The 18,310-nt window shown below is 41.0% G+C and overlaps 1 protein-coding gene across 1 annotated transcript in view; it reads right to left on the bottom strand.

Moving 5' to 3' along the window:
• Window positions 1–18,310, bottom strand: part of MAP3K5 (mitogen-activated protein kinase kinase kinase 5) — a 231,453-nt gene that overhangs the window by 11,412 nt on the left and 201,731 nt on the right. The window contains exons 26-28 of the mRNA XM_010844304.1: window positions 13,640–13,825; window positions 9,912–10,017; window positions 200–443 (exon numbers count right to left, since the gene is read on the bottom strand). Coding sequence (XP_010842606.1) covers window positions 200–443; window positions 9,912–10,017; window positions 13,640–13,825 — 536 coding nt within the window. The remainder of the gene's footprint in view (window positions 1–199; window positions 444–9,911; window positions 10,018–13,639; window positions 13,826–18,310) is intronic.

The following is an 18,310-nucleotide window of genomic DNA, read 5'->3' as shown; positions in this document are numbered from 1 at the left end:
GAAGCAGAAAACGTATTTGACTAAAGAGGCTAAAATGAATCTCTCATTTTAATAAAGAATGAAATCAAGGTTATATGAATGGGAAAAAGGGATTACCTTATGTATATTCTGTGGACCAATCTTTAAAGTAGACTCCAAGCACATGCACTTATATAAAAGTAAGAAAAAAGAAACCCACCCACATTGGAATAGGCCTTACCTATTTGTTTCTATTTTCATCCTTCCAAGCTGTACATTCAGTGATCGGTGAGCACTCTGGGAGTCATGGGATACAGTAGAACTGAGCGTGCTCACCCCTGAGGTGGCCACCGCGTCTTCAAGGACGGCATGAGGTCTTCGGACAGTTTGATTTGAAGGCCGTTCGTCATGGTCACCTTCTGCATCCAAGTCTTCTTGATCGGCAGTATCACTCTCAGATGCAAGGCTGAAATGCGGCCTCAGTTCTGTTAAGCATATGGTCAACAACAATCTTAATGAAATAAGAATGATGGCCTTAATTTCTTAAGACATGAATGTCATCTCCCCTGCTATCAATAAGATGTATTCCCAACTGCTTTTCCAAAAGTGAGGATGGATTTCTGCACATTATTTCAGATTTGTTCTTCCAGCAAATTTGCAAAAATCATAAGATATGTAAACTCAGAATGATCTAACTCAAACAGAAGAGAAATGTTCACACAGCACATAAGATACGTGGGAAATCTGTTAAAATCAGATAGGCAATTGTGTAAAAACCTGTTAAGAATATGAAAATTTGTTTATATAATTAAAATTCATAGTTTTGATTCTGTCAACTATTAACTCACTTAGAAATGAGGAAAGTGAGATATAGAGAGATTGTATAAATAAGAGTAAGAAGACAGACTGCTTTTTGCTTGTAACATTCAAAATGTGTGGGGGTGGGAGGGGCGAGTACTGAAAATACACACACATTCTTTATATTCACTCTAGTAGGCCAATCTGCTTTTGACTTTTTGACTATTAGGTTAATTTTTAGTGTGTGTCCTACCCTAACCTACTGACTCACCACTAAGATTTAAAGTGCAAAAGTTACAAGTCTCCAGTTTAAACAGACTGCAGGCCATGAGTTCATCTGCGGGTCACTTCAGAATTGGGATGCTACGTTTTGATGGGAAAAACTATTATACATTGTGATTAGGTTCTCAAAATGGCCCCCCCAAAAGGAATTAAGTTCATAATATAAGTAAAATCAGGGTAACAGAAATATTGGATCTTGGCTCCATATGCTATGACACATGAAACTTTTATTTTCAAAGAAACATTCTTTAAATTCTATAATTCTTTATAATTTTCAAAAGTTTCACACAATATTTCTTTTTTTTTTTAATTTTATTTTTAAACTTTACAATATTGTATTAGTTTTGCCAAATATCGAAATGAATCCACCACAGGTATACCCGCGTTCCCCATCCTGAACCCTCCTCCCTCCTCCCTCCCCTACCCTCCCTCTGGGTCGTCCCAGTGCACCAGCTCCAAGCATCCAATACCGTGCATCGAACCTGGACTGGCGACTCATTTCATACATGATATTATACATGTTTCAATGCTATTCTCCCAAATCTCCCCACCCTCTCCCTCTCCCACAGAGTCCATAAGACTGATCTATACATCGGTGTCTCTTTTGCTGTCTCGTACACAGGGTTATTGTTACCATCTTTCTAAATTCCATATATATGCGTTAGTATACTGTATTGGTGTTTTTCTTTCTGGCTTACTTCACTCTGTATAATAGGCTCCAGTTTCATCCACCTCATTAGAACAGATTCAAATGTATTCTTTTTAATGGCTGAGTAATACTCCATTGTGTATATGTACCACAGCTTTCTTATCCATTCATCTGCTGATGGGCATCTAGGTTGCTTCCATGTCCTGGCTATTATAAACAGTGCTGCGATGAACATTGGGGTACACGTGTCTCTTTCCCTTCTGGTTTCCTCAGTGTCACACACGATTTCAAATAATCCTAGAATGACCCTTATTTTCCCTGTACCCCTGTACTGCCCCTTTCCCATTCCCTCTCCCCACTAGTAAACACTCATTTGTTCTCTGTATCAGTGTTTATTCACTGGTTTATTGTCTTTGTTAGATCCCACATATAAACGGTATCACCCAGTATTTGTCTTTCTCTGACTTTTTCACTTCAGCATAATGTTCTTCAAGTCCATTCATGTCATGTTGCTGCAAAGAGCAAAATTTCGTTCTTTTTAATGGCTGAGTAGTATTCCATCATAGACACACATACCACATCTTCTTTGGTCATGTATGTGTTGAAGGACACTTAGGTGGTTTCCGTAACTTGGCAACTGTAAATAATGCTGCTATGAACATTGGAACAAATGTATTTTTTCAAATTAGTGCTTTTGTTTCTTTTTGATATATACCCAGGAATGAAGCTGCGGGGTCATATGGTATTTTTAGTTTTTTGAGCCATCTCTATACTGTCTTCTGCAGGAGCTGCAACAGTTTACATTCCCGCTAGCAGTGGAGGAGGGTTCTTTTTTCTCCACATCCTTGCCAACATTTGTTATTTGTATTCTTTTTAATGCTAGCCATTCCCACAAGTCTGGGGTGATATCTCATTATGGGCATGTGGAGCTTTCATTAGATCACAGAACCCACCGAGAATCTGATGAGAGCCATGCAGAAGAGAAGCACATTCAGACAGCATTTTCCCTGTTTCTTGAAGGCTCACTGGCTCCCTGAAGCCAATTCTGAGAGTCCATGAACCATAGTTGAAGAGCCCCTGTGCTGGGGGAGGGCGCTAGTGGGAGTGATGGAAGACCCCTCCCACTACTCTACCATAGCTGCTACAGCAGTGCAGCCAAAGGGCCAATTCATTGCCAAATCCTCCAGGGAACTGTTTGGTCTTTGCCTTATTGACCCGTGTATGGTATAATGTCCTTAAATTTCATGCATGCTGTTGCATGTGTCAGACTTTCCTTCTTTTTGAAGGCTGTATAGTACTCCATTGTTTGCATATACCACACTTTGTTTATCCATTCATCTATCAATGGACACTTGCGTTGCTTCTACTTCTTTACTATTGTGAATAATGCTGCCGTGAACTTGGGTGTGCAATTATCTATTTGAGATCCTGCTTTCAATTCTTTTGAATATATACCCTAAAGAACATATGGTAATTTTTATTTTTTTGAGAAGCCACATATTGGTTTTCCATAGTGGCTGCACCATTTTATAGTCTCACCAATAGTGTACAAAAGTTCTAATTTCTCCACATCCTTACCTTTTATCTCTTAAGGTTAGCCAAACTCCACCTCTATTCTGGCTGTCTGCATTACCGCCTTTCTCCTTCCAAAATTCTATTTCCTAGTTCATCTATAGTATTCTCTGTGCTAGTCGCTCAGTTGTATCTGACTCTTTGCGACACCATAGACCGTAGCCTGCCAGGCTCCTTCGTCCATGGGATTTCTCAAGCAAGAACACTGGAGTGGGTTGCCATTTCCTTCTCCAGGGGATCTAGAACCCGGGTTTCCTGCACTGGGGGCAGACTCTTTACTGTCTGAGCCACCAGGGAAGCCCTTTTGTCTTCATTCTGTGTGTAACTTGTAGGTGTAACTCAAAATCAGGTGTTTAATTTACATAAACCTGCTACAGGGGCTGAGCCATATCAGCTTCATAAAAAGTGTTGGCAGAATAGAAGTTATCTTACTAGGATTATTTAAAAGGGAACAAAATAGTGAAAAAAAGATCTTTAAAAATAAGAGGACTTCCCTGGTGATCCAGTGGCTAAGACAGCAACACTCCCAACGCATGGAGCCCAGGTTTAATACCTGGTTGGGGAACTAGCAACTAAGACCTGGCTTTGCCAAATAAATATTTTTTTTAAAAAAATAGGAGAGTTCAATCTATATTAAATTAGAGCAAGAATAGGCCTTTTTAAATTTTCTAAATTTTTTCCTTATGGTCTCTAAACTGAAATTTTAAAGACAATTTTAAAGGTTTATTGTCTTGTTGAATATAATCTCACTTTAGGAGAGGGAAAATTTCTAATACTTATTACTACATTATTACATTTAAATGTTCCCTTATATTCCTCTAACTCTGTACACTTTAAATGATCATATGTCATCATTTTACTTATGTGCTAATGACTAAAAGTTTTTCCCAATAATTTGAAGAAAGTAGAAAACTATAAGTGAATGCAGTACTTTGTTATTTTGATCTTTCATGATGGCTCCCTGAGGACACATCATCAAATCAGATATTGTAAAACATGCAAATAAGAGAGAGCATCTGCTCTTGATCCTCCAAAAGAAACAACCTGAAGGAGAACTAGGGCAAATATACGCAAGAGTCATAAAAGCATATGCAAAGATAACATGGAATTGCAAGCACAAATGAATTCAGCTTGACTATCTTTGATGCTCTCAGTTATACACCTAGCTACATATATAATTCACAGGTACATGTAATAAGAGTGCTAAGGGGTAAGTAAAGTATATTTGCAGTGACTAAAGCTAGTGTGGGGTTTACTCATTGATGGATTCAAGGAGATGGAAGGGCCCAGGCAGGTTCTGGAGGAGGGGAAAGCCTTGGGGTGGAGAAAGGAGAAGAGGTACTTGAGAGAAGTGAAATGTTAGTCGCTCAGTCACGTCCAGCTCTTTGCAACCCGAAGGGCTATAGCCCGCCAGGCTCCTCTCTGTCCATGGAGTTCTCCAGGCACGAATACTAGAGTAGGTAGCCATTCCCTTCTCCAAGGGATCTTCCCAACCCAGAGATCGAACCTGGATCTCCTGCATTGCAGGTGGATTCTTTACTGTCTGAGCCATCCAGGAAGCTTAAGAGAAGGAAGCACAAATGAGCTCTCTGAGGAGAATGGAAAGCAGAGGGAACTGTCAGGACAGAGCCAAGTGTCATGAGAAAGGCAGGGACTCAGGGGACCCTGGAACGAATGGACAGCATTTAAGCCCATGTGTGGGAAACTAAAGGGAGTGCACATTTCCAAAACACAAGAGAGGATCAAACAGCAATACTATCCCCACCTCCCCTCACTCCCACTCCACCCCAACTGGCAGCCTCATCAGAGGAAAATAACCTTAACACGTGGTAGGATCACAATACTTGTCAGTGCGGTGTACGATCCCTGCATTAAACATTGCATGTAGATTGGGGTGCTGGGCATTTTACGTTAATGTGGACACGGGGCATGGGACTGATTCAGCTTAACTACTGGGAGTAACACCAAGGACTCTAGCAGTTTAAACAATTAGAGTTCCCATCAGAAGAGTGCCTGTACTGTGCATTCTCTCTGCCTTAGCTGGGCCAACATGGTCTCATGCTCAGTACAGGCTGGCCACCCACAGCCAGCCTGTACTTGAAGAGTAATCAAAGATGCTCAGTGTTACCAATATCCACAGGCTAATTCTTGAAGACAAGTGGGAAAAGAGTCTGAGAAAAAAAAAACAAACAAGAAACTCATATGGGGTTTACACAGTACTCTCTGTTCTGTGTGTTATTTTTCAGAAGAAAGAAGATGGAACATTTTCTTATTTTTTCCTTTTCATTTTGAAATAATTTTAGAATAACAGAAAAGTTGCAAAAAACAGTACAGAGAGTTCGTTGTATACCCAGTATCAGCTTGCCCTAAATATTTGTCACAGCTTACACAGCTTTGGCACTATTACCAAAGCCAGGAGATTCACATGGATACAATACTATCAACCTAATCTATAGACCTTACGTGAATGTCACTGTTTTCCCAAGGATGTCCTTTTTCTGACCTAGGACCCCACACAGCATTATTTGTCATGTGTCTCTCGGTCTCTGCCAATCTGTGGCAGCAGCCTAGTATTTCTCTATCCCCCAAGACCTCCGTACCTTTGAGGAGTCCTGGTCAGCTATTTTGTACTGTGTCCCTCATTTTTGGTTCATTTATGTCTTGTCAAGATTAGGTTGAGGCTCTGCCTTTTTGGCTCCTATACGACAAAGATGATGCTGTGTCCTTCCCAGAGCGTCACATCAGGAGGTACCCAGAGGTGCTGTGTCTTATGTGAGTGATGCTTACCTTGAGCTTCTGGTAAAGGGAGTGTCACTGTTTCCTCTTTGTAGTTAGTAGCTATCTTGTTGGGAGATTCCCTGAGACCATTCAAATACCTTGTTTCTCAGCATTATTTTTCCTGCTTACCTCAGCAGCTATTGATGGTTCTTACTGTAATAATTATTACTGTGGTGTTTGCCTAATGGTGATTTTTTTATTTCTCTCATCCCTTCTACATGTATTAATTGGAATTCTACTAAGACAAATAATTGGCCTTATCGTCCATATACGTATTCAATTACTTATATCAGTATGGACTCATGGCTATTTAGTTTACTCTATGCATATAACCCAATATTATTTTTATTGATTTTTTTGTTTAATTTGCCCTGGCTTAGACTTTTGGAAAGTCCTTCAAGCGGTCTCCAGGGTCCTTTGTATCAGCGTCCATCCTTTTGGTGCATTTCCTTATCTTTTGCCATCACAGTAAGTTGCAGGATCATCTTGAATTTCTTTTGCCCCAGGCAGGCCTGGAAATCAACCATTTCTGCAAGGAGCTCTGATTCCTTTTAATAGAGAATGTTTAAAAGCCAACATCTGGGTCCTCTCAGCAAACACATGTAAGAAATGTGTGTACTAATGATGGTATACTTTTAAATTTGTTGGTTTCTTTAGCATGTCTTAAAATTTGGTAGGTTTATTGCAGTATTTTGTCACCTAAAAGGGATTTTTATCAGGAGACTAAAAAGACAGGCATTTTTAGTATAGTTTCTTTGAATCTTAATTGTATAACAAAATCTTTAGGGACATTTGGAAATCAATGGAATTGTCAAATGCTTGAAATTGGTTGCCCTTGTTCATATATTTCAACATAAACATATTGATGTAGAGTGTATATTGTCTTCCTGCATCCTGGGAGAAATATTAAAAAATACTTTCTTAAAGTAATTCTCTGAAATTTCCATTTATTATTATTATTCTTGGCCACGCCGCGCAGCTTGTAGGATCTCAGTTCCCTGACCAGGTATTGGACCCATGCCCCCTGCAGTAGAAGTGTGGAAGTCTAACCACTGGACTGCAAGGGAAGTTCCTTTTTTCTTTCTTTTGCTCACTTTTAAAAATGCTTTCAAAGAGTCATTTCAGTTGTCATCAGAGACCCCTAGTGGCCTCAAAGAAACCAATTTCACAGTGGAAGGACAGAAAACTTTGCTTAGCAAACTGTTTTCATAGAGTGTGCCTTCCTCTGCACATGAGCTGGGTTAGAGCAACACCCATCACGAGGACACTCACGTGAGGAGATAGGCCTCCCTGTATTGTCCCTTGTCCCTGTCTCTCCCTCTAAGCTTAAAGTGTTTCATCTACAGCATGATAATCAGTATGCTTTATCAACTTTATATTTTGGAAGAATTTTAGATTTACAGAAATACTATAAAGATAATACAGAGAACTCCATATACCTTCCACCCAGTTCACCTAGTATATCTTATGTAACTATGGTACCTCTGTCAAAACTAAGAAATTAACATTGGTACAGTATCAGGTAATTTAAAGAAACTGGAGTATTTTCAGATTATGCTAGTTTTCCTGATGTTCTTTTTTTCTATTCCAGGATACAATCCATTGCATTTAGGTAATCCATTTTTAAAGAAGTTATTACAAATTAGATTAACAGATTATTTATATGCTATTTAAATTATTTCAAAGTATAATCCCTTTCTCTTCTCCTCATTTAGACATTCTCAATTTAGGTTACTACTGGGTGTAACTTGGGGCTTCGCCAGTGGCTTAGTGGTAAAGAATCTGCCTCTAATGCAGGAGTGGCAGGCGATGCAGGTTCGATCCCTGAGTCAGGAAGATCCCCTGGAGAAGAGCATGGCAATCCACTCCAATATTCTTGCCTGGAGAATCCCATGGACAGAGGAGCCTGACAGGTTAGTCCATAGAGTCACAAAGAGTTAGACACTACCGAAGTGACTTTGCATGCACAGCACACGGTGTAACTCATGGCCTATACCTATACTCCTCACTGATACACACTTAATCCCTTTCACCCCTTACGTCTTTTGGGTTTATAACCCCTCTTTGGTACATTTCCCACACCCAAGCTCATCCCGGTGATTAACCATCTAAACATAAGTACGTGCTGACGTCCTGAGAGCATCACACTAGGTTTCTACCAGCTTTATATTCTTCAGGTTCACATCCAACTGCCAGCTGTTTGTTTCAAAGCCTTGCTAGGGTTTTTTCTAAGTTATGCAAAAGTTTTCACCCTAATTTGTTATAACCAGGTAAAACTCATCTACTGATTGCTTCAACCAATATTTATTGGAAGTCTGTTAATTTCCAGGCAACATGCTGGACAATGTGTTTGACACAGAATAAAAGACATAGCTACCCTCTGGTAAGGGAAACAGCCATTAGACAAGAAAATAAAAGTAGTTTCTGATTGGGCAAATGTCACCAATGGGAAAACCATTTCCAAGGAGAGAGAGAGAGACAGGGGGTCTACTGTAGACTTTGGGGTCGGTCAGGACTCGCGGAGGGGGCATCTTGTAAAATGAGACCTGAAGAAGACAAACTTACAAGAACTCAAGGGGAGGCGGCAGCGGGGATGGGGTGGGGGTAGGGGGGAGGTATGCACCACGTAGGGGAACAACCTATTCAGGGATGTTAGAACTTCTTCTATTTCCTCCTTTCATAAAGAAGAAATGTTAATCCCTCACCCTGAAACCAGACAAGGCATTCTGAAAGAAGAGAAGGAACTCCACAACTCAGAAGGGTTTATGATAACTTGAAAGTTTGTGGTACCGTTTATAAATAACAAAATTTGAAATGTTTCATATTTATTTACCTTATCTTTTTAGATTTCTGTTTTAGAATACTTTATAATACATGTACAAATTAGTACAACAGAACACGTTTCTTTTATTTTAGAATACGTTTCTAATTCATATACCTAAATCAATCTATTTCTCTATCTATACACACACACACACACAAGGTGGAATAGCTCTGCTTAAAATTTCTATTATGGGTACACTATCAAAACACTTTGGAAGCTTGTCTTAGAGCATGAGTGCATCTCTCCCTTTCTCCATAAGAGGCTTCCCAGGTGGCGCTAGCGGTCAAGAGCTCGCCTGCCAATGCAGGAGAGGTAAGAGATGTGGGTTCAGTCCCTGGGTCGAGAAGATCCCCTGGAGGAAGGCATGGTAACCCACCCCAGTATTGCTGCCTGGAGAATCCCATGGACAGAGGCCCCTGGCAGGCTATAGTCCGTGGGGTTACAGTCAGATATGACTGAAGCAACTTAGCACACACATTTACTCCCATAACCTGGCTGCATTCATTGAGATACCCTTTGGTATAATATCTCAGTGCAAACATAGCTGGCATCTATTTAGACCCGTGATTTCCAAACCTGGCTGTGTATAAAAATGACCTCGAAAATCAGATTCCTGAGCTTTATCCTCAGCAGATTCTCACTCAGTCTGGGGTGGAGCTCTCAAAGCTGTAATTTTAAAGAGCTCCTTACATCACTCAATGTACTGGCAGCTATGGGAACCACTGGTAAAGGATGACATGGGAGTGTGTTTTGTGGGTACAGATATCTAAATATTGAAATGCATATGTATGTGGATCTCCTGTATCATTTTCTCTTTGTCTTTATATCCAGTGATGCTCTTTAAAGACAAGGAAACAAGTCTTCCTCACTCATAGTAAACATTTTGCTCAGAGTACACACACCAGATAAATATTATTTGGTGGCTTTGAAAGATGAAAAAAAAAGGCTAAGTTGCCCTAAAAGCAGTGAGGAGACATCATAAATGATAGATGAACAGTAATTGAAAATACCAAACTCTAAATATTTGCAAAGTAGTTAAGTATTTCTGACCTGGAACCAGAATGGTAATAGCTGTCTGTACCGCCTTTCGGATGATACTGTCTAAGGCAAACATCCAGTGTGGCTTGATGTTATGATTCCGAAGAACTTTATTGACCTGGAGTAAAAGAGTGATATATGGTTTACTTTAATATTTAATTGCAAATAACCTAGCTGATGCATGCATTTGGATGATATTCTACCAACAATAATAACTAAAAGGTTTCTTCACTCTGAATTGTGAATTATTTATGTCACCAGAAAACAAATGAAAAACTGCCACTTCAAAATGAAGTTCGGTGCTTCCCATGTAAGCAAGTAAGATATACCACTTCAATGAAAAGCAATCTAGTTAAATGGGAATGTTGCCTCGTTGGGACCCAGTATCTGCAACTTCTGCCTTTTATGATGTCAGCAGATTGGATGGTGGAAGTGATAAAGGAAAGGAAAAAAAAAAGAGTTCCACTCCAGTATTCTTGCCTGGAGAATCCCATGGACAGAGGAACCTGGCAGGCTACAGTCCATGAGCTCACAAAGGGTTGGACATGAATTAAGTGACTCAGCACACACACATGCATCGAGACTATGTATCTCCTTTTTATTCTTAAATGTTATGGCTGCTATTCAACACAACCAAGCACTTCAGCATGATGTGATGACTTGAAAGTGCCAGTCACCGCTCAAAGGGGGAACACGAGAACACACCTGCTACCTACACACCGGCCATGGTGCGTGCCTTGTTTTCCACCCCACAACGGCTTATATTCTTTTTAAAGAGGAATAAACTGCCAACTATTCCAGACAATCTGTTTACATCAAAAATCTTTGTTGTAAGACTTTTTAAAGTGACTAGTAATGTTTCACTTATTTACACAGTGACACAGATATATGCACTACCTTTCTTTTTAAAAATTATGGTAAAATATGCATTCCATCAAATTTACCATCGTAACTATTTTTAAGTGTACAGCTAAAGTGGCATTTTTTAAGTGGCATCAAGTACGTTGACACTGTTGTGCTAGTGTGAAATGAAACATTTCCTGCTGTATCGGTGGGCAAGAAATGTCACAGCCATCAGCGATTTCAGGCCTCCTAACGTGAATGAGGGCTCCCAAAACTGTGATCCAGCAGATGCCACCATCCCCAGCCATGGCAATTGCTGGAGGAGTGAAGAGATGGGATGCCAGAAGCAGCCATCCGCCACACTTGCCATCCCTTATGGTAAAAAAGGAATTAAGGATGTGAAGCATCTAGAAATAGACTTGGCCCCTGATAGCTGAGGTGCCTATGAAAGGAATGAATTCAGAGAGCCCAGAGGCTTGCCTCTTTCCCTACATATAAAACACTAAATTCCTTAGCTTGATATCTGGTTTTCCTTACTATTTAACAATAATCGTTGATGTTCAGGTTGCCTTCCCGCTTTGTTGCAAACTTGTATATACCCGGACTCCCTCTCCTGCCTCCTCTGAGCAGATTTCACAGAGCTACTGCGATGCTGTCTCCTGGGCTTGGAGTCCCCAACATTCCCACCAAATAAAGTAACTCTCTGCTTTCAGGTTGTGGCTCATTTTTTAGTTAACGCTATCATCACCATTGCTCATCTCCAGAACTCTTTTCATCCTGCAAAACTGAAACGCTACACCATTAAACAATGATTCCCCCCTGCCCTCTCCTCCCAGTCCCTGACAACCACCATTCTACTTCCTGTTTATGAATATGACTACTCTAAGTGTCTCACACAATCGAAATTGTGCAGTCTTTTTGTGTCTGGCTCATTTCACTATGTGTAATGTGTCAGAACTTCGTTCCTTTTTCAGGTTGATAACATTTCAACTCAGTGACTGATCTGATCTGATTGTATGGGTAAGCCATTACCTTTTTATAAATGACTTTCATCATAAGGCTAAGAGAGGTTTATTCAAAATTTGGTTTAACTCCACTAATTTCTAGTTGACATGGGTCTTTAAGAAAAGATGCTATTTTTCCCAACAGGACTCTGACTAGAGAGAGATCTTAGAGGAAGCTGGGGAGAAGGTGACCTAGCTACAATCTCACACCAGAAGCTAGAGTTCCAGTGGCTCATTCCTGCCCTTGATCCATCTTCACCAAAATCCCCCAGTGTAGATGGATGTCTGTCTGAGGAATTCCTCAGAGTGGTTGTTCCCAGGGAAGCGGACCATTGCTAGGTTCCCACTTGTTCTAGGAAACCCCTTCAGAATGATTTTCTCCTGGCACTTGCTTAAAGGACTCGCTTGATTATTTGACTAATGTGGGTATGACATTTAGTAACTAATACTCTTTCTCTCAAGGGTCCCAAAGAGAAAATGGAGGAGGGGTCCTCTATCACCATGACCAGCTCCTCACAGCTCCTCATTCAACAATATATTATATCCAGGCCATTCTTTGGGTTCATTCCCATCCTGGACAGTGCAAGTCCATCCTGGACACCTCTAGTCAGAGCAAGAGCAGGTGTGTGTGTGTGAGACTTGGTCTGTGGCCCAGGATTACAACTAACCCACTCTCAATCTGAACTCTACTTGCCTATTTGCTTTCCAGCCTGTAGACTGGAAGCCAAATGTGTGAGCAAGCTGCAAACTCACTGAGTTATTTGATTCTATTTGCAGCTGGCTGGGGTTCCCTAGTTACAGAGAAAGTGTGCCTTTAGCATTATATTAGTGACAGGCCTGGCCAGTTGCTCTCATTTCCCATGACGTCAATTGAGTCAGGACTGTTGCCCTCCCCACAAAACAGCATAAGACTGAGCGGCTTGCACAGAGTTCCAGGGAACACAAGGTCACTGAAGGATTACAATTTAGTTTTAAATCAGGGATCTTTTGATGCACCAAATGCAACTGTCAAGACATCTTCTAGGTAGGAGCAATAAACTCATTAGGACTGAGTCAATTTGGGGAATTTACCTAAAATGATGCAAAGTGCTTCCCTATTCACATGGCTGGCACCATGGGAACTTTCTTATTTCTCTGTCTCCTGCAGTCAGTTGTAAGGGCTTCTGGGAGGGACTTCAGGCTTTTTTTGGTACAAGTTCCACAGGCAAGTCTCATTCAAGGATATCACATATGGTTTGAATCAGGCTTCTGGAAAACTGGCTTCAAGTTTGTGTTGCATAGCAACTCGCTAGGAGAGCGAGGAACTGTCAGTGATCTCTCACCAGAGCCTGTGAATTAATTTTTATCCAATGATGCCCTGTGCTCTAAAGTATATTTCTAGCTAGGGAGTAGTGAATATTTATTAAACAAGTATGTTTAAAATGTTCTGTTTGGAAAACAGAGCAAAGGGGAAAAATTTTGATCATTCTGATCATTCTGATCTGTACAGTTACATTTTTCCGAGTGACCGCTAGATGGCACTTTTCATATATAATATAAAGTGCAGGATAAGAGTGCTCTGTTGCTAAAATCATCAAAATAAATAGTGACCAACTACATGATTTCATAAGAACAAAGTGCAGCCATGGGAGATGTCTGTGAGTGTTGTTATTTTCCACGGTGTTCCATTTTATGTGTATCTAACCTGGGGGAGATTCCAGATTCTATAACAAAGCTAGTGCTTCGAGGCACACAGACAGGCAACCATCTCATACTTACTCATGTTCTAAAGAGAAAAGAATTCATTACAATGATTAAATAAAGAAAAGTCAACAGAGCTTATGTTTTTATCCTATTTTCTGACTAATTTTAGCTGGAGTGTCTGGGAAAACATGGGCGAAATATCATACTTACAGCATCTTGGAAACCAAAGAGCACCACCTGGACCTGACTGATCCCGTGGCTGTCGAAGTCCAGCTCCAGCTTCAGCTTGGACAGGGTGGTGGCTATGATCTTCCGGTCCGTGGACCTCACAAATTCTCTGAGGCTTGCGACCAGAGTTGTGATGTGTTCCCATTTCAGTTTAGGTTCTTCAGCCCCCTGTGAATAGTAACCAACCGTCTCTCAGTCTGTCAGATATTTCTGTACTGGATGTATCAGCCATGGGCCTCTCGCCCTCACAGCCCCTGCTGAGAACTGAACTGTTTTATACACAGTATCAATAGCCCCCTGCTAAGTGGGAACAGCCATATTTGAACTATGGCTTCTGCCCCTGCAAAAAAAAAAGAAAGGAAAGGGAAAACCTTGGGAAGGAAAGAAACCCACTGCATATACTGTCCAACAGCTGTGATGTAGTCTGATGGACAAACAGGGACAGGCAGAGGCTGTGAGATTCTACTTTCAGAAACTTTAATTGGGAGCTAAAGAGAGATTCAGGCAAAGAGCCATAGGATTTCAGGCTCAAAGCCTGCCCAGAGACAGAAGTCATAAAACAGGGTGAGAGTACATTGAGTTATAAGGAAGTACAAGGAATAGAGTTGAGAATGACGATTGGTAGAGAGAAAAGTAGATGGAAATGGGTGCCAACAGCAACCAAGCCAGAGAAGCACAGGCTGTGGGACTTGAAGGCCTTGGAATTACACTCCAGTTTCTGTCTCTGTGAGGCTCTGAGAGATGCTATGGTTGAACTTACCCTGAGAATCCATGTGTCTGCCTACATGTTCCTAGTCCTTCAAGTGCCATTGAAGACACATCAATTCTTTGTAACCAAAAGCAGCTAGCATAAGTTGTCTATTTTACACATAGTATCAATAGTGTATATGTATCAGTCCCAATCTCCCAATTCATACCACCCTGCCTACCCCCTCAGTATCCAGACATTTGTTCTCTAATTCTTTGTCTCTATTTCTGCTTTGCAAATAAGGCCATCTATATCATTTTCTAGATATATTCATTAATATATGATGCTAGTTTTTCTTTTTCTGACCTACTGCACTCACGGTATCCTAAATGGGAGGGAAATTCAAAACGAAGGGGATATATGTATACGTGGGCTCCCCAGGTGGCACAGTAGTAAAGAGTCCACCTGCCTATGCAGGAGGTGCAAGAGACTTGGGTTTGATCCCTGGGTTGGGAAGATCCCCTCGAGCAGGAAATGACAACCCACCCCAGTATTCTTGCCTGGAGAATCCCATAGACAGAGGAGCCTGGTGGGCTATAGTCCATGGGGTCACAAAGAATCAGACACAACTGAGCATGCACATGTATGTATATGTGCAGCCGATTAATTCCGCTGTGCAGTGGAAGCTAAAGTAATATTGCAAAGCAACTATGTTCCAATAAAAATTAATTAACAATAAAAACATATCAAACATTTTGCTATTAACGGAGCTTGCTTCAAACTTTATCCTGGAAACCATTCCTTACACACCAATAAGGCAATCAGTAATAAGAATGGACCAAATGGATGACTCCACATATTAAAAACTAAATATTTAAACAAATTCCCTTCCTCAAGTTGAACTTCTACTTTGAGCAAGAAACGTTATTACTTAAAGGAAACAGTAGAATGCTATTGATCCTCATTTAAGAAAGAAAGATCCTCATTTAAGAAAGAAATATCCTCATTTCTATCTCGTATTGTGTATTTTGTTACTGCATCATTAAAATTAAATCCTCAACTGGGCTTTGAAAATGACAATTTCTAGGAGTCTATTAAAATAAAAGAGAAATGCCCCATCAAGTTTGTTCTCCCATTCGATTTTCATTTGGGAGCTCCCTCTCATGTTTATGCTTTGATGAGAAAAGATTATATTGAAAAGCTTGAAAGCTATCATTAAGGGAATATTTGAAAATCAGACAGGGGACAATTATAAACTTTGTTTCTTTTCTTGCCACAAACCAAATTACCCTCAAAGTAAAGATTCACAGGCAATATCATAAAAACATGAAAATATGTTCGAGAAGAAAAATGTGTGCTATTTAGAAACTGGAAGCTTATCTTAGTGAAAAATCAGTTACATGTTTGCCAGCAGTTTAAACAGCAAACATTTTTTGGACATTTGCTTTGTTTTCACAACAGAAAAAACATGCTTCTGCTGGTTTTTTGATGTTACTGTCCCTGTTCTACAAAGGAACACTGTCTACCCTGGGAAATGTTTTTCATCTGGGGGATTTCATCACCTACATAATGGTCATAATAATGGTTGTTTCTGTTCTCAAGCCTGCCTCCCCATATGTACTCATTAACACGCCTTTATGAACAAGCATCTTAGGTTATCAGGTGAGACTGATTCAGTATCAGAAGGCAGCATCTGACAGTGTGTCTTTCCTGAACACTGAAGAGGACCATCCTAGATTCTCTGGCAAAGGGGCTCTGCCTTCTTTGTCCTTAAACTCCTTCAAAGTGATGAGTGGATTTCAGAAGGATGTTACAGATTGAAAGTGCTTTCATGGGCCACTTTGAGAATCCACACTTGAGTCTTGTCATAAAGGGGCAGGCTTAAATGTAAAGATGTATCTAGAAATATTTAATACAATGAAAATACATTTCCATCTAGTCATAGAAAAAAATCAGATACTAGATAACTGCTTGATAATGATATCAACAATAATAGTTAACATTTATGGAATATTCTCTATTATTGTCTCAATGATTCATGATCTTAGTTACTCCCCGTAGCAACCCTTTGCTACAGTGACTAATCCCATTGTTTCCTCAAATTTATGGATTAGGAAATTCAGCCTCAGAGAGGTTAACTAACTTGCTCAAATCACATAGCCTTTAAGTGGTAGAATCAGGCCTCAGAGTCAAGTTGAGGCTGAACCCAAGCTCCTAATCATTACCTTCTACTGCCTCAATTAGCTGTCTGAACCAGCAGTAAACCTGGGTGGGGACCTGCTCTATTGCAAGATCACCACGGGATGCCTCAGGAAAGGATTCACAGCCTCTGCAGCAGTCACCATCAGAAGGACCCTATCTCTCACTTGACAATTCTGGATTTACTAAGCAACTGTGACCAGCAGTTTCTGGTCAGAATCATACTGGTCACTTCATACTGGTGCACTGAGGCAAGCCCTCTGACAGTCGCTTTTAAGCTTTTCTTTCCTTTCCCCTTTTTTAGAGAACATTCAAGCATTCTTAAAACACTAGGAAGTCACAAACACTTGAATAGGATTGAAGTGAAGTGAAGTCGCTCAGTCGTGTCCGACTCTTTGCAACCCCATGGACTGTAGCCTGCCAGGCTCCTCCCATGGGATTTTCCAAGCAAGAGTACGGGAGTGGGTTGCCATTCCTTCTCCAGAGGATTTTCCCCACCCAGGGATCGAACCTCGGTCTCCCACATTGTAGGCAGACGCTCTACTGTCTGAGCCACCAGGGAAGCCTTGAATAGGATTAACCAACTCCAAAATTTAGGAATTTCAGCACAGTCATGAAAGCACAGTCTCTTGCTAGGCTCTCTGCTGAGGGCTGAGACCATGACACAAATCAAGGCAGACAAAGAAAACCCCCAAACAAGCAGACACTTTTCTGTATTAGGAAAGCACACCTACAGGGGATGATTACGAGACCTAAGCAATCACTGAGTTCTGTGTACTGACCTAAATCAAAAGCCTTCATGCCACAGCGGCTACTGGTGATTCCTTCTCCCAAACCCAAACCCCGTCCCCTCCCCTGTTGCCTGTTTCTCCCAGGACTTGTCACCCCCTGGCATAGCGGGAGGGAGAGCGGTGTAGCAGGAGGGAGAGCAGAGCACGGACCCTGGAGCAAGACTGCCTGGGTACAAATCCCAACTCCATCGCTCAGCGCTGTGTGGCTTCTGTGAATTACTCAGCGCCTCTGTGCCTCCTCTGTGCAAAATAAGGAGACTAACAGAACTACTGCTGCAGGACTGTGGTCACAGGAACTGAGTGAGCAGAGACCCAGGAACTACTAAGAACAATGTCTGGCCCATAGAAAGTATTTGCTATTATTACTATATATTTGCGTTTCCCTGGTGTCTTGATGGTAAAGAATCCACCAGCAACGTGGGAGACCTTGGTTTGATCCCTGGGCTGGGAAGTTTCCCTGGAGGAGGGCATGGCAACCCACTCCAGTATTCTTGCCTGGAGAATCCCCATGGACAGAGGAGCCTGGCAGGCTACAGTCCATGGGGTTGCAAAGAGTCGGACATGACTGAGTGACTAAGCGTGCACACACACACACACACACATATTATATATTTAACATACAGAGTAACATATATGTAACATACATAGTATATAATAACATTTAACTATATATTTAACTACTATATATTCAACTATGTGCTTACTACATTTTTATTGCTTTTCTTGCTCCACAAGAATGTCAGCTTCAATGGGATGCATCTATTTTCCCCCATTTTGTTCACTCTAGTGTCCTAGCATACCCAGCACATGGATGGGGGAATGCCTGGCATCTAGTAGATGCCCAGTAAATATTTGTTGAATGAATGGCCTCCAATTACTGCACATTTGCTCCTTTTATCTAAACTTGGTTCTGCTTCTTTATCTTACACCATCTGATTCTCAGTCCTTGAATGACCACAGTGAGCAGATGGAAAG

Source organism: Bison bison, unplaced genomic scaffold (assembly GCF_000754665.1).
Source record: "Bison bison bison isolate TAMUID 2011002044 unplaced genomic scaffold, Bison_UMD1.0 scf7180017864198, whole genome shotgun sequence".
Classification (NCBI taxonomy): Eukaryota; Metazoa; Chordata; class Mammalia; order Artiodactyla; family Bovidae; genus Bison; species Bison bison.
This window is presented reverse-complemented; position numbering and strand designations above follow the sequence as displayed.